Source organism: Diceros bicornis, chromosome 1 (assembly GCF_020826845.1).
Source record: "Diceros bicornis minor isolate mBicDic1 chromosome 1, mDicBic1.mat.cur, whole genome shotgun sequence".
Taxonomy (NCBI): Eukaryota; Metazoa; Chordata; class Mammalia; order Perissodactyla; family Rhinocerotidae; genus Diceros; species Diceros bicornis.
In genome coordinates, this window is record NC_080740.1 from 26,767,059 (window position 1) to 26,783,650 (window position 16,592).

General features: G+C 40.1%; 1 protein-coding gene across 1 annotated transcript in view; it reads right to left on the minus strand.

The window, feature by feature from the left end:
• Window positions 1-16,592, minus strand: part of SLCO6A1 (solute carrier organic anion transporter family member 6A1) — a 174,341-nt gene that overhangs the window by 93,508 nt on the left and 64,241 nt on the right. Inside the window, exon 4 of the mRNA XM_058544517.1 lies at window positions 1,771-2,313. Within this exon, the coding sequence (XP_058400500.1) occupies window positions 1,771-2,313 (543 nt within the window). The remainder of the gene's footprint in view (window positions 1-1,770; window positions 2,314-16,592) is intronic.

Here is a 16,592-nt window from a genome sequence, read left to right on the forward strand (position 1 = left end):
CTGAGTGGGGCCACCAATTCATAATTTGATGGTAGTGTAAACTAAAGTGCATGGATATTCCTGACTGGGAGGGGTGTATGGTCATCATGTAGGAGAGCGTCCTAACTTTGGGAAGATGCACACGGGAGTGTTTAGCAGTAATGGGGCACCATGTCTAAAAGTTTGCATGTATAGGGAAAGAAAATGTGAGGGAACAAACGTGTAAAATGTAAACAAGTGGCGAACCTGGGCAGAGGGGAGTTCTCTGTACTGCCTTTGCACCCTTTCTGTATGTTTGAAATTATTTCAAAATTGTTTAAAATGTAACAATAAATAATAAATAGATCAATTGATAGATAAATGAAGAGATACACCATATTTATGAATTGAAGACTTAATATGATACCTGAACTGAGCTACTGACTTGTATGAAGTCAGTTAATAACTAGTAGAGCTAAAACCATTCACTGTCAACCACTTGTTCAGAAACTTTCAATGGCTCCTCGTTATGCACCTAAGAAGGAGATTATATTAAGTGAGATAATGCCTGTAAAGCACCTTACTCTTCACCCAGTACATTAGTGGGAAGTAAACACCTTTTAGTATCCTTTCAAAATTCTCAGTCTGGTACTTAAAGACCTTCAAACTGTGGCTGCCAATTTGTCTTTTCCTTCCTTTTTGATTCATTTATGCATTCAATACATATTTATTGGGTGTCTTTTCTGCCTCAGTCACTATATTAGATCCTGGGAAGACACAACGAATAAAACAAATACAATTATCCCTTTCGGTGCTTAGGTGAAACCATCATCCAAACTTGTCACTCACCATTCTGAAAGCAGGTTGTTCTGTATCTGAGTGTTTATTTATCAAAACACTCATTCATTCACTTCTTTACTCAATAAATTCTCCTTAACTACATCCCCAGCTATCAGAACTGTACCTATTTATCAAGGTATAATTCAAATGAGTCTTCTTCGAAAAAACGTCTTTGATAATCTCAAGACAAATCGATTATTTATTTGTTCTTCTCATAGGTTCTCATCACACATAGCCTCTTTATTGCACTTATTCAGACATAGCATTTTAGAGCAAAAAAAAAGATCGTGTTTGGCAAACCCCGATGCCATCAGTCTAAACAGGCTAGTAAAGAATCTAGGTGTAATGGAAGTGGTGAGGGCTGTGGCCAAGCAGACAGTGCACGCCCTCTCTAAAGGCATTCAAATTCACATTCTTCTTCAAACTGTGTGGGCAAAGATAACTACCTTCCAGTTTGGCTTCTGTTGTATAGATTGTTTGAGGTTCCACCCCACCTCCTCAGTTCACACATAAGGAAACAAGATCCAGAGAGGAAGTGGCTTGGCAAGTGTGTCTCAAAATTGTGGGCAGAAGCAGAACCAACATGGTAGTCACAGACACTGTTTCAACTTTATTTTAACTCCCCGAGCCATTCAACTCTGAACTTCTCAGGATTGGCGTGAAGATGACTCAACATCAACTTCCCTCCAGCGGGCTCTCTGGAGGCCAGACCCCCATCACCCATACTGCGAGGGCGGACTGTGTCAGGCGGTGCCTGATGAAGCAAAGCAATGACGGGAGCCCAAACCCACGTTGGCGGCCAGCTTCACCTGCTTTGATTTCACACATGCCTTGAGAACACTAGGGAGGACGGCCGCCTCCAGCCGCGCCTCCACACGGCACTCCCCGCACAGGTCTCCCGCCTCCCTCACGCAGGCAGCCTCCTGCGGCGCTGCGGCCTCACCCGAACGACCCCTCCCGGCCCAGGCTCACCTTGAGAGGTCACCAGGATGCCGTAGAAAATCAGGAAGCAGCGCATGTTGTTAAAACGCTGACAGCTGGGAATAAGTAGACAGCCCCAGCCGCAGGACCCCTCCAAATTTTCATTCCGTTCTCGAGGTTTCTTGGTAGCTGGGGGCGTGGCCCCAGCCCGGTGTCTTGTCTTTGGTAAATTGCGCAACTTAATCAGGCCGGCTGGAACCGCCGTCAGATACAGGGGTCTTTTCTTGGCCTTCCAGGCCTTCCCGGGCGCCGTGCTCTCAGGAGGCTGGGCCTGCGCGGCCTTGGGCTCCACGTCCACCAAGGCTTCCTCCATGGCCCGCCGGTGGCCTGCCGAGGCTCGGGTCGCAGCGCACGCTGGGCGCCTGTTGTCCCCAGGCGCGGTGGCGCCTGCTCCGCCGGCTCCAACCGAAAAGCCAGCCGGGCGTCGACCTGGGGGAACTGGCGGCCACCAGAGGCGCCTGCAGCCCAAGCCTCCAGAGGGAACGTTCCGAGGATGACAGTTGCCCTGAAAGAACTTCCAAGGCTGTGTCTTTGCTTCCACGTGAGGATGGGCACAAAAAAAAAAAAAAAAAAAAAAGCTAGTAGTACTACTAGATTCGGATAACTGCTAACGCAGGCAGGAAGCGCCCGAGTAACTCGAATGGAAGTCAAAGGATGCCAGTGCTTATTTAATACTTTTTCATTGGGAAGCCAGGGAAGAGAACTACGCAATGATGGGACAGTGGAACTGTCTCCCAATTCCCCCAGACTTATTTTAATATAGTGTTTTTTGAACTGGATAGTCTCGCTAGAAACAACTTGAAAATTGTTGAAGGACCAGGGGAAATCAGAAGACATGAAAAAGGCACTTCTACCACATTTGGAAAAACCAGCAAAGATTATAAAACAATGTCCCAATGAATGCTCCAAACTGAGGTGTTTTACACATAGAAATTATTGTCCTAGAAACTCTATACCTAGCCAAGAACAGAAAGGATTAATATTTTCCTCCCTAAGTAGGAGGATGGGACCTGAAGTGTGATTTACTTTCTCAGGTGCAAAAATCTTACTGAAAAGAAAGAATGTAGGAGAATAGTAGTAGGATATGAAACTTGTGTTTTTTTTAATATGAAAATGCGACTCATTATTGGTTTTCTTTCCTTAGGCAGAAATATAAGTTATTTAGGCCATACATATGGGGAGGGTGACTTTCCAGGAGAAATGAAATTATCTTTCCTCCCATGGATCAGACATTTTGTTACCAAAAACAGTCTAGCTCTTCAACAAGTTTTTGTGCTGCTAAGCAAGTGCTAGGCTGGTAGAAGAGGGAGAAAAACCACTGAGAAGAGCTGGAAAGGAGGGTACCACAGACCCCACCACTGACCTGAGGCCTGAACTTGCCTCAACAGAGCCATATGCCATTGGCGAGTGGAAATCTTATTTTTCCCATATTAAGAGACCTAGCTTGACAAATATATGGTCACTACATAAATAGGATCAATGCCCTAGTTTTCCCATGTTCATCATACTCAACTAGGATGTCCCCTTACATTGCTCATGACATAAACAAGCGTAAAGGAAACAGGATTCCTAGGAGGTCAGAAAGGGGAGGGACTCTTATTCTTGTGCTTTGGTACCAGACTGGGCACTGCCTGAGAGCAAAGGCATTATTTTGAACTGTGTTCAAAATAAATGGTACTAGGACTTTCGCTTCTACTCAGAATATAGAGAGCCAAACAAAACGTTACCCCCATTCTAACAACAATAACCAAAAATAAATAAATAAGAAAAAAAAAGCTGGGTAATATAAAGAATTTTCACTTTTTTGAGCCCATTGGAGAGCTACATTTGCAAAGCAACCAGGTGAATTGATTCCAAAGTTTAAGAAACCCTTTGGAAGAAGGATGAGACACACAAACTGTTTCATCTTTGGCAGAGCACAGGAGGAAGAGATAGCAACCATAAAAGGCAGGAAGAAAACACCCAAAATTTTACTGAATTCTTAAAGACTAAGTGAGGGCTAGCGTAATGGTTTAGAAACCCTAGGAACCTCAGAAACAAGGGAAACCCATACCCACTTACCAGATCTTTACCATTTGACAGGGTGAGAGAGCTCTCCTCAATGAAGAAAGCATTTGGTGGTGGTAGGCTACACTGAGGGAGAGGCAGGAATGCTGGCTCATCCTCCTACCCTCCAGGGCTATATTTCTGACTCTTTTGACATGCAAAGCAAAAGCAGTTCTGCTTCTGGGATTGAGGCGGGAAACTCTCTTGCCCTCGAATCCCTGGCAAAGGTTTGCTGTTACAAGGAGAGGGACAGAGCACAAGCCACTTGCCACTGAGGGAGGGGAAGGAAACCATTGTGTCTTATAGTCCACCCAAAAGTTGGCTACCACCAGAGGGAAGGGTAGAAATAAAAACTATTTGCCAAAGATGGAAGGGCAAGAACATCCTTCCTTCCCAAGAACCACCACCAAAACAAGGCAGAGTCTCACCCTTGAGGCTCAGGCACTTAGGGCCTAAGATTGAGGCTGGACCAGGGGAATCTATCCTCTGCTTCCATCATGAGCTTTGCTTGAGTAAAAAGCAATAGCACTCCACCAATATAAGTGGGTCAAAAGAGCAGAGGGAGACCTCATCTGTGGCACAGGCATACCGGACCTGCTGAAAGCTAAGGGCGTAGAAGGAACACTGACAAAAAACCCTCAAGCACCCCTTGTGCTATAAAGCACAAGGTAGCTAGCTGCAGTCCCATTAGAAGAATTTTAAGCCTGTGGTGCACTGACAATAAATATAGCAAAAACAAAACCAAAATCCAACTCTACTTCTGTCAACATTGACAAACCTACACTAATAGCCAGACAAAAGAAGAATCATTGCTTCCAGGTGTGAATACATCAGTCTCTAATATTCTTTTATATACAATGTCTGGAAATTAGTATTCAATGGTCTAACATATGTATAATTGAGGTACCAGAGAAAGACAATGAGGTAGAAGAATTGTTTGAAGATATAATGGTCACAAATTTTATAAAAGTAATGGAAGATTTAGAACCATGTATACAATAATCTCAGACAACCCCAAGCAAGAAAAATACAAAGAAAAACACACCTAAACATATCATAGACTAATTCAGCAGGAGGAAGTCAAGATGGCGGCGTAGGCAGACTCTGAACTCACCTCCTCCCACGGACACAGCCAATTTACAACTACTCGTGGAAAAATTACCCCGAGACAGAACTGAAAACTAGATAAGAGGAACTCCTGCAACAACAGACAATCCTAACTGAGGTAGAAGAGGCAGAAACTCGCTTCTGGAGAGGAAAAACGCTGCCTTCACAAGCTGCCAGCCTCACGGCCGCCCGGGAGCTACCCAAAGGTACACAGCCTCCCTGGAGGAGCGAGGCACTGAGCCAGGGAGCGCCCCCGCTGGGGGCATTTTGTGGACCCAGCAAAACCGAGACAAGTGGCAGACTAACTGACTTTGCCTGCTACTAAAACATTGGGGAGTACCCCCAGAAAAGCTGGTTCACAAAGAAATTAAAAACCGGCTCTTAAGGGGCCCACACGCAAACTCACCCGTTTCAGAAAGCAACCTAAAATGACCAGAAAGAAAGGTGCATAGTGCTTTGGTGAAAAGAGACTCACCTAATAGGCCCTGAGTGCATGTCGGTGAGAGGTGAGACCTCTCCAGGGACTGGGACATTGGTGGTGGCCATTGTTGTGGCCTGGTGTGGGCGTGCTGACACAGATGCCATTGGCGTTCTCCCTGAGGCCTGCTAGCCCAGGGTCTGCCCCACCCGCTAGAGCACCGATTTAATACAGCTCAGCCAGGGCAGGCAGCCCACCCTAGAGACGGGCCCCACCCAACAACAAGCCCTCAGGCGACTTGTGGGCCTGCATAGATTGGTGACTGGATTCTCTGCAGCCTGGCAACTGAGCTGACTTCAGTGGGGTAGGGCATGCACAAGGAGCAGGTGGAGAGTGTGGGGCAGTAGTGGAGTGTGTGGGGTTCCCGCCGTGGAGAGACTGGGTCTGCTTTGGGAGGTCAGGGCACACACATGGGGCAGGAATGTGTTGACTGTGTGTGTGGACCTGTGGGCAGCAGGGCTTGTCAGCTGCAGAAGACTTGTGCTTCTCAAAGACCCACATAGGGGGTTTCCCCTACCTTCCAAAGCCTGAAACAATTGGGTGCTCCTGTGCCTGAGGCCAGCCCCACCCAGCTGCAATCCTCAGAGAGCTGATAAGAGACCTAATAGGCTAGAGGCTTATAGCAATTATAAGGCCCTGAGCCTAACAACCTGCCACGCTGGGGGCCTACTCACTTAAAAGAAATACTGCAAGACAAATATGGTATTAGAACTTGCAGCCAACTGTGCTGGGGCTCCCCACACCTGATAAAGAGACTGAAGGGCCCACAGCAACTACAAGCAGCTGAGCATTACAACAGCTGGCCAGGAGCATAGCTCGTCGTCCCTGGGCACCTACAGGGAGAGCAAACAGGCCACAACAGAAGAACACATGTAACCCACATAGGGGTCACCCCTGGAACATTGAGAACTGAGGGAAGTACACTGCAGGCCTCCTAAGCCATCACTTACATAAGGTCACCTATCCAAGAGCAGGAGACATAGCTGACATACCTAATACATAGACACAAGCACAGGGAAAGAGGCAAAATGAGGAGGCAAAGGAAGACATTCCAAGTAAGGGAACAGGACAAACCCCCAGAAAAGGAACTAAGTGAAACAGAAATGAGCAACCTACCTGACAGAGAGTTCAAACTAAGAGTATTAAGGATGCTCACTGATCTGGGGAGAAGAATAGATGAACTCAGTGAGAATGTCAACAAAGAAATGAAGACTACAATACTGGAAATGAAAAATTCACTAGAGGGACTCAAAAGCAGCGTAGAGGATACAGAAGAACAGATCTGTGAGCTGGACGAAAGACTAGAAGAAATTACCCAAGCTGAACAGGTAAAAGAGAAAAGAATTAAAAAGAGTGAGGACAGTCTAAGGGACCTCTGGGACAACATCAAGCGCACTAACATCCATGTTATAGGTGTCCTAGAAGGAGAAGAACGAGACAAAGGGGGAGAGAATCTATTCCAAGAAATAATAGATGAAAACTTCCCTAACCTAAGGAAGGAAACAGACATCCAGGTACAGGAAGCACAGAGAGCCCCAAACAAGATAAACCAAAAGAGACCCACACCAAGACACATCATAATCAAAATGTCCAGAATTAAAGAGAGAATCCTAAAAGCCTCAAGAGAAAGACAAGTTACATACAAAGGAAACCCCATAAGGCTATCAGCTGACTTCTCAGCAGAAACCTTACAGGCTAGAAGAGAATGGCATGATATATTTAAAGTGCTAGAAGGAAAAAACTTACAGCCAAGAATACTCTACCCAGCAAGGTTATCATTCAAAATGGAAGGAGAGACCAAAAATTTCCCAGACAAGCAAAAATTAAAGGAGTTTGTCACCAAGAAACCAGTGCTACAAGAAATGTTAAAGAGACTGATCTAAGGGGAAAAGAGAAGACCACAAATAGGAAAAATTATCTATTTCCATGATAAGAGGGTAATGGATACAAATGCACAAAAAAGAGGTTAGATATGATATCAAAAACATAAAAGGAGGGAGGAGGGGAGTTAAAGAGTAGAGCTTTCAGACAGAGGTCACACTAAAGAGACCATCAATTCTGTACAGAAGAAGAAAGGAACAGAGAAGGACTACTAAAACACTGAGGAAAAAAAGTTAAAAAATGGCAGTAAGTACATACTTATCAATAGCTACTTTAAACATCAATGGACTAAATGCTCCAATTAAAAGGCATAGGGTGGCTGATTGGATAAAAAAACGAGACCCATATATATGCTGCATACAAGAGACACACTTCAGACCTAAAGACACTCACAAACTGAAAGTGAAGGGGTGGAAAAAGACACTCCATGCAAATGGTAATGAAATAAAGCTGGGGTAGCAGTACTCATATCAGACAAAATAGACTTTAAAACAAAAACTGTAAAAAGAGACAAAGAGGGGCATTACATAATGATCAAGGGAACAATGCAACAAAAGGATATAACACTTGTAAATATCTACTCACCCAATGTAGGTGCACCTAAATATATAAAGCAATTATTAACAGACATAAAAACAGAAATAGACAGTAACACAATAATAGTAGGGGACTTTAACACTCCACTTACACCAACGGATAGATCATCCAAACAGAAGATCAACAAGGAAACATTGGCCTTAAATGGTACACTAGAACAGATGGACCTAGTAGATATATACAGAGCATTCCATCCAAAAACCGAAGAATACGCGTTCTTTTCAAATTCACATGGAACATTCTCCAGGATTGATCACATATTAGGCCACAAAACAAGTCTCCACAAATTTAAAAAGATTGAAATAATACCAAGCATCTTTTCTGACCACAACAGTATGAAACTAGAAATCAACTATAGGAAGAAAATCAGAAAAGCCACAAATAACGTGGAGATTAAACAAAATGCTACTGAACAATGACTGGGTCAATGAAGAAATCAAAGAAGAAATCAAAAAATACCTGGAGACAAATGAAAATGAAAATATGACATACTAGAATTTATGGGATACAGCAAAAGTGGTTCTAAGAGGGAAGTTTATAGCAATACAGGCCTATCTCAACAAACAAGAAAAATCTCAAATAAACAATCTAACAATGCACCTAAAGGAACTGGAAAAAGAAGAACAAACAAAGCCCAAAATCACTAGAAGAAGGGAAATAATAAAAATCAGAGCAGAAATAAATGAAATAGAGACCAAAAAAAAATAGAAAAAATTAATAAAATCAAGAGCTGGTTCTTTGAAAAGATAAACAAAATTGACAAACTTTTAGCTAGACTCACCAAGAAAAAAAGAGAGAAGGCACAAATAAGTAGAATCAGAAATGAAAGAGGAGAAATTACAACAGATGCCTCAGAAATACAAAAGATTATAAAAGAATACTATGAAAAGCTATATGCCAACCAATTCGACAATCTGGAAGAAATGGATAAATTCTTAGAATCATACAACCTTCCAAAACTGGATCAAGAAGAAGTAGAGAATTTGAATAGACCAATCACCAGTAAGGAGATCGAAACAGTAATCAAAAACCTCCCCAAAAATAAAAGTCCTGGACCAGACGGCTTCCCTGGTGAATTCTACCAAACATTCAAAGAAGACATAATACCTATCCTTCTCAAACTCTTCCAAAAAATTGAGGAGGGGGGGAAGCTCCCTAACTCATTCTACGATGCCGACATTATCCTCATACCAAAACCAGACAAGGACAACACAAAAAAAGAAAATTACAGGCCAATATCACTGATAAACATCAATGCAAAAATCCTCAACAAAATACTAGCAAATTGCATACAACAATATGTTAAAAAGATTATACACCATGATCAAATGGGATTTATTCCAGGTATGCAGGGATGGTTTAACATTCGCAAATCAATCAACGTGATACACCACATTAATAAAATGAAGAATAAAAATCACATGATCATCTCAATAGATGCAGAGAAAGCATTTGACAAGATACAGCATCCATTTATGATAAAAACTCTGAATAAAATGGGGATAGAAGGAAAGTACCTCAACATAATAAAGACCATATATGAGAAACCCACAGCTAATATCATCCTCAATGGTGAAAAACTGAAAGCTATCCCTCTAAGAACAGGAACCAGACAAGGATGCCGACTGTCACCACTCCTATTTAACATAGTACTGGAAGTCCTAGCCAGAGCAATCAGGCAAGAGAAAGAAATAAAAGGGATCCAAATTGGAAAGGAAGAAGTGAAACTGTCACTATTTGCAGATGACATGATTTTATATATGGAAAACCCTAAAGAATCCACCAGAAAACTTTTAGAAGTAATAAACGAATATGGTAAAGTTGCAGGATACAAAATCAACATACAAAAATCAGTTGCATTTCTATACACTAACAACGAAGTAGCAGAAAGAGAAATTAAGAATACCATCCCATTTACAATGGCAACAAAAACAATAAAATACCTAGGAATAAACTTAACCAAAGAGGTGAAAGAGCTATACACAGAAAACTCTAAAACATTGCTGAAAGAAATTGTAGAAGACACAAAGAAATGGAAATATATTCCATGCTCTTCGATTGGAAGAATTAACATAGTTAAGATGTCCATGCTTCCTAAAGCCATCTATAGATTCAATGCAATCCCTATCAAAGTTCCAACCAACAAAATTTTTCACAGAAATAGAACAAAGAATCCTAAAATTTATATGGAACAACAAAAGACCCCAAATAGGTAAAGGAGTCCTGAGAAAAAAGAACAAAGCTGGAGGTATCACACTCCCTGATTTCAAAATATACTACAAAGCTATAGTAACCAAAACAGCATGGTACTGGCACAAAAGCAGACACACAGATCAATGGAATAGAATCGAAAGCCCAGAAATAAACCCACACATCTATGGACAGCTAATCTTCGACAAAGGAGCCAAGAACATACAATGGAGAAAAGAAAGTCTCTTCAACAAATGGTGTTGGGAAAACTGGATAGCCACACGCAAAAAAATGAAAGTAGACCCTTACCTTACACCATACACAAAAATTAACTCAAAATGGATTAAAGACTTGAATGTAAGACCTGAAACTATGAAACTTCTAGAAGAAAACATAAGCAGTACGCTCTTCGACATCAGTCTTAGCAACATATTTTCGAACACCATGTCTGACCAGGCAAGAGAAACAATAGAAAAAATAAACAAATGGGACTACATCAAACTAAAAAGCTTCTGCACAACAAAGGAAACCATCAACAAAACGAAAAGACAACCTAACAATTGGGAGAAGATATTTGCAAACCATACATCTGATAAGGGCTTAATCTCCAAAATATATAAAGAACTCATGCATCTCAACAACAAAAAAAGCTACCAACCCAATTAAAAAATGGGCAAAAGACCTGAACAGACATTTCTCCAAAGGAGATATACAGATGGCCAACAGACACATGAAAAGATGTTCAAAATCATTAACTATCAGGGATGTGCAAATCAAAACTATAATGAGATATCACCTCACGCCCGTCAGAATGGCTATAATTAACAAGGGAGGAAACAACAAGCATTGGAGAGGTTGTGGAGAGAAGGGAACTCTCTTACATTGCTGGTGGGAGTGCAAACTGCTGCAGCCACTATGGAAAACAGTATGGAGATTCCTCAAAAAATCAAGGATAGAACTACCATATGATCCAGCTGTTCCACTGCTGGGTATTTATCCAAAGAACTTGAAAACACCAATGCGTAAAGATACAGGCACCCCTGTGTTCATTGCAGCGTTATTCACAATAGCCAAGACTTGGAAGCAACCTAAGTGCCCATCAAGGGACGAATGGATAAAGAAGATGTGGTATATATACACAATGGAATACTACTCAGCCATGAGAAACGATGAAATCCAGCCATTTGTGACAACGTGGATGGACATTGAGGGTATTATGCAAAGTGAAATAAGTCAGAGGGAGAAGGTCAAATACCGTATGATTTCCTTCATTAAGTAGTAGATAATAACAATAATAAACAAACACATAGAGACAGAGATTGGATTGGTGGTTACCAGAGGGGAAGGGGGGAGGGAGAAGGGCGAAAGGGATAATTCGGCACATGTGTGTGGTGATAGGTTGTAATTAGTATTTGGGTGGTGAACATGATGTAATCTGTGCAGAAATAGAAGTATAATGATGTACACCTGAAATTTATACAATGTTATAAACCAATGTTACTGCAATAAACAAAAAATTAAAAAAAAAACACTAAAAAAAAAATTATATCATAGTCAAGCTGCTAAAAATTAATCCTAATTAGAAAAGTTTGAAGGAAGTCAGAGAAAAGAGAAACATAACTTACAGAGAAACAAATTTAAAAAAAAATTATACCATCAGAAACTATGCAGGCCAGAATACAATGAAATAATATCTTTAGAATATGTAAGAAAACCTCCAACCAAGAATTCTTTATCCAGCAAGATATCTTTCAGAAATATGTCAAGAACCGTGAAAAATCCACAACAGAATATTTGCAATCCAAATCCAAAAACATATAAAAAGAATTATATTCCATGACCAAGTGAAGTTTATCCCAGGAATGCAAGGTTGATTTAACATCTGAAGGTCAATTAATATAAAACACCATATTAATAAAAGACAAAATCCACATGATCATTTTAATAGATGCAGACAAAGCATTTGAAAATATTCATCACCCTTTCTTGATAAAACACTCAAAAAACTAAGAGTAGAAGGAAACTTCCTCAAACTGATAAATGGTATCTGTGGAAAACTTCCATATCATTTAAAATGGTAAGAGACTGAATGCTTCCCTCCCTAAGGTCAGGAGCAAAACAAAGATGTCTAATCTTTCCCCTTCTATTCAACATTGTACTGGCAATTTTCCATAGACTAAATTTCCACCACCACCCCCAAATTCATATATTGAGATCCTAACCCCCAATGTGATGGTATTTGGAGGTAGGGCCTTTGGGAGGTGATTAGGTCGTGAGGGTGGAGCCCTCATGAAAGGGATGAGTGTCCTTATAAAAGAGATCCCAGAGAGCTCCCTCTGGGGAACTAAGAGAGTAAATCTTAAAAGTTCTAATTACAAGAAAAAAAATTGTTACTATGTGAGATGATAGATGTTGACTAAACTTATAGTAATCATTTCACAAAATACACATATATCCAATCATTGTTCTAAACCTAAAACTAATACAATGTATATGTCAATTATATCTCAATAAAACTGGACAAAAAAAAGGAAATAATAGGAAGTCTATACTAACTCTTCCAGAAAATAGAAGAAAGAACAATAGTATAGTAACTGCAAAAGACAGAGAGAGAATTATGAAAACAAGATATTACTGTTTCTATATATATTCATAATATTGTTTAAGAAAATAAATCCAAGAGTTCTCACAGTTATATTACTAATATTTCCCAACTTTAGGGATAACTGAATGTATAATGAATTTGAATGGTAAATATGAACCTACAACTTGGAATACCAAAGTTCTAAAAGAACCCAACAAGGACTATTCAACAGTAGCTTGGTCCATCCTTCTTACCGATTTGGTATTTTGGTCACAGTTGAGAGAAGTGGAAAGGGAGGGAAAAAGTAATGAACTATGGATAAAGACAGCTCCTATATGGGCAATGTTTGCATTCAGAATTATGTGTAATATCAGATTTCAGAATATTACTTTTTGTCTTTACATGTAATATTAAGAATGAGGTTGGTGGCTGAACTGTCTCATAAAGACTTGTCATCAAAATACTCTTAGTGTGGGGCTGGCCCTGTGGCTTAGCAGTTAAGTGCATGTGTTCCACTACTGGCGGCCTGGGTTCAGATCCCAGGCCCTCACCAATGCACCGCTTCTCCAGCTGTGTTGAGGCCACGTCCCACATACAGCAACTAGAAGGATGTGCAACTATGACATACAACTATCTACTGGGGCTTTGGGGAAAAAAAGGAGGAGGATTGGCAATAGATGTTAGCTCAGGGCCGGTCTTCCTCAGCAAAAAGAGGAGGATTAGTATAGACGTTAGCTCAGGACAGATCTTCCTCAGCAAAATAAGAGGAGGATTGGCATGGATGTGAGCTCAGGGCTGATCTTCCTCAAAGAAAAAAAAATACTCTTAGTGTATAGAATACACTATTAGTGAATATGTCCTTTAGAACTAAACTGACCAGCTGCCTCTACCCAGGCCCTTCATTATCTCTTTTTCTCTCCTTCCCTCCCTCCTTCCTTCCGTTTCTTCTTCCCTTCACGTTTTCTGGATCATTTTTCATTTGATAGCAATAATCTTTGGAGAAAGCGCTAGGCACTCAGCTCCAGAAGCTAGAGCTGAGTTGAATGACAATACAAATTACATTGAGTTGTCAAATTTATCTTTATTATATTGAAATTCCCAGGCAGTTTTGGTTAAGGAGCTTTCTCCTTTCCCTCTCTAACAAAAGCAGTAGCATAGATCCCAAGCTTGTCACAAAGGGAATTCTAAAATTCTTAGTTAAATTCAAATTTAAGCACAAAAATCTTTTTCTTGTGTCAGTGAGGTTTGAAGTTAACCAGTTAGACGTTTCTCATCTGTCCTTATTTTGGGAATAAATACCATTTTATTTTACATCCTTCGTAACTTTTTCAAAGTTATAGGAATACAGTTCTGACTTAAGGTATTTTTTGAACTTCTACTTTTTTTCATGTAAGATCTTAGTACTCCATTTCCTAATATTTCTCATTTGATTCCAAAAAAACTATTCTGTGACTTTTAAGTGTGTCATACAAATATATTTATAAAAATAATACCACCCGTTAGGGCTACTCAAATAGAGCATTAAAAGTAGTTACTATGCAAGTGACTGGACTGGTTTCTCTTGAGAGAGGAAGGTTTTTAGCGAGTGATTTGGAAGCTCTTTCCATGATTAAAAGCATGTTTTTATTGTAGAATCTTGGCTTACAAACAGAGATTTCAAAAGAAGAAAATTTGTTCATGAGTTTGTACACAAAAATTGTACATTTGGGCAAAAGTCTATTGCATGTTTCTGTGTAATTTTTTCGAACATTTATTACATGGTACATTAAGTATAACTTTTGTAAATTTTAAAACAAACGAAAGAAACATTTAAAAAACAAACCAGTCTGTCTTCATCCCCCTCAAATCTTTAACTGGGTTACATGATAGTAAATAAATATCAAAATCTTTAAATAAAAGTAATATGTGCTTCAACTAAATACGCAGCATTGTATTCAAATTATATATGTAATCCGGTAGAAGGTAGTTATTATAAATGGAAAACGGACCACATTTGGGATCAGAGACTTAGCCCAAGATCCACCTTCCATACTTATTAATCTAATGTCTTTGACAAGTCACTTAAACTCTCTCAACCCAACAATCCTTATTTATAAAATGGAAATTCTCCCTACCCTGGTTGTGAAAATCATAGGTGACAATACAAATGAAAATAAATTAAAACTACAAAATATATAAATTTTAAATTTAAAAACAAAGTAAATTTAAAAGTGATTTAAATTTAAAAATTAAAAAGAGAGGCCGGCCCCGTGGTCTAGTGGTTAAGTTCAATGCACTCTGCTTCTGTGCCCCGGTTCACAGGTTTGGATCCCGGGCATGGACCTACACCACTCATCAAGCCATGCTGTGGTGGTGACCCACATATAAAGTAGAGGAAGATTGGCACAGGTGTTAGCTCAGGGTGAATCTTCCTCAGCAAAAAAATAAATAAATGAAAGAAAATGTTAACCACCATTCTTTTCGCCAATGTTTACTGCCTGGATTTACTTCTAGTTTAAAACAGAGTCTCATTATTTACCACACTAAGATCCTAGAAGGTAAACTACTTTGTTAGTTTATGTTTCCATTTCTAGAATTTGGGATAACTTGTTGGATTTTCAAAATTGAAAAGAAGGAGGAAGCAAAGGAAGAGAACTGCAATTTGTTGTGTGCCTACTGTATCAATCACCATACTAGATATTCAAGATTTCGCTCAGTTTTTCAGATACACTGTCTCAGGGAAGTAAAGGCCCTTGCTTAAGATAACACACTGATAAGGAGGGAGCTAGGAATATTACATGTGGTCTAATTCAGGGGTTCTTGACCATGGGCGATTCCCCAGCGGTCGTTTGGCAATGTCTAGAGACATTTTTGTTTGTCATAACTCAGGGTGAGAAGTAGGATGTTGCTGAACATCCTACCATGCACAGGACCAGCTCCCACAACAATTATTCAGCCCTACATGTCAATAGTATCAAGGTTGAAAAGCCCTGATCAAATTTCAAAGCTCATGTTCATTCTATCATGGAAAATTGAAAATAAAAGTTGTTTCCAAATTTAACTACTCCACAGTATTCAACTGTCACAGATGTACTAGCTTCAATCTAAGGTGTATTCTCTCTGGGTTCTGAGTGTTTCTGGGAAGTTCCATTTTAAGATCCCATTAAGTTATCTTTTCATTCAAGTAATAAAAAAGGCTCCTGGAAAAATTTCATGCTAATCAGTCCAAGAAAAAAGACTCAGAGTCGGAGAGTAGAGATGATTTTGAGAAAGGCTGCAGGTGTATTACTTAGATCATGCTCTGGCCTCTTCTCCATCACCCCCACTAAGTATCATTGTGTCCTAGTGAGGGAGGTATGCAAGCAAACACTAAAGGAGCTTTTTCAGGAAACTCTCTTTAAAGCACTGGGAAGCTCTATAACAGCATAACATCACAGGGAGGAGAGAATACTATTCTCATTTGGAGTTGCCTCTTGGAACATGATGTGGATACAAGAACAAGAGCAGTATTATGCCCCAACCTAAGTTTGGGCCAGACAGGACTTCATATTTGGAAGCAGATCACTCTGGAGCTTCATAGTGTTCGAGGATTTGTAGCTTCAAAATACTTTCTTTTATGGAGCTTTGGCAGCTAAGAATAACTCTAGAGCTAGAGAAGAGAGTAAAAAGCCAATCTTTTTGTATTCCTTGACTCTGTGAATGGCACCAATGCCCACTCAGTTAGAACTCTTGGTAGTCATCCTTAATTTCTTCTTAACTCCTAGGGATTCTTCGGACCCAGTGATAGTAGAGGATTTCCAGTATTGCAACCAGAGTAGCAATCTATTTACCTGTTTCGCTCACTGAGACTCTATGTAATATTTTATTTAAATAAAGGATTCCACGGTTTAAAAACTGGAAACCTGTGATTTTCAAAATTAAGTATGCAAGGCTCTTCATGCTCTGACTGCT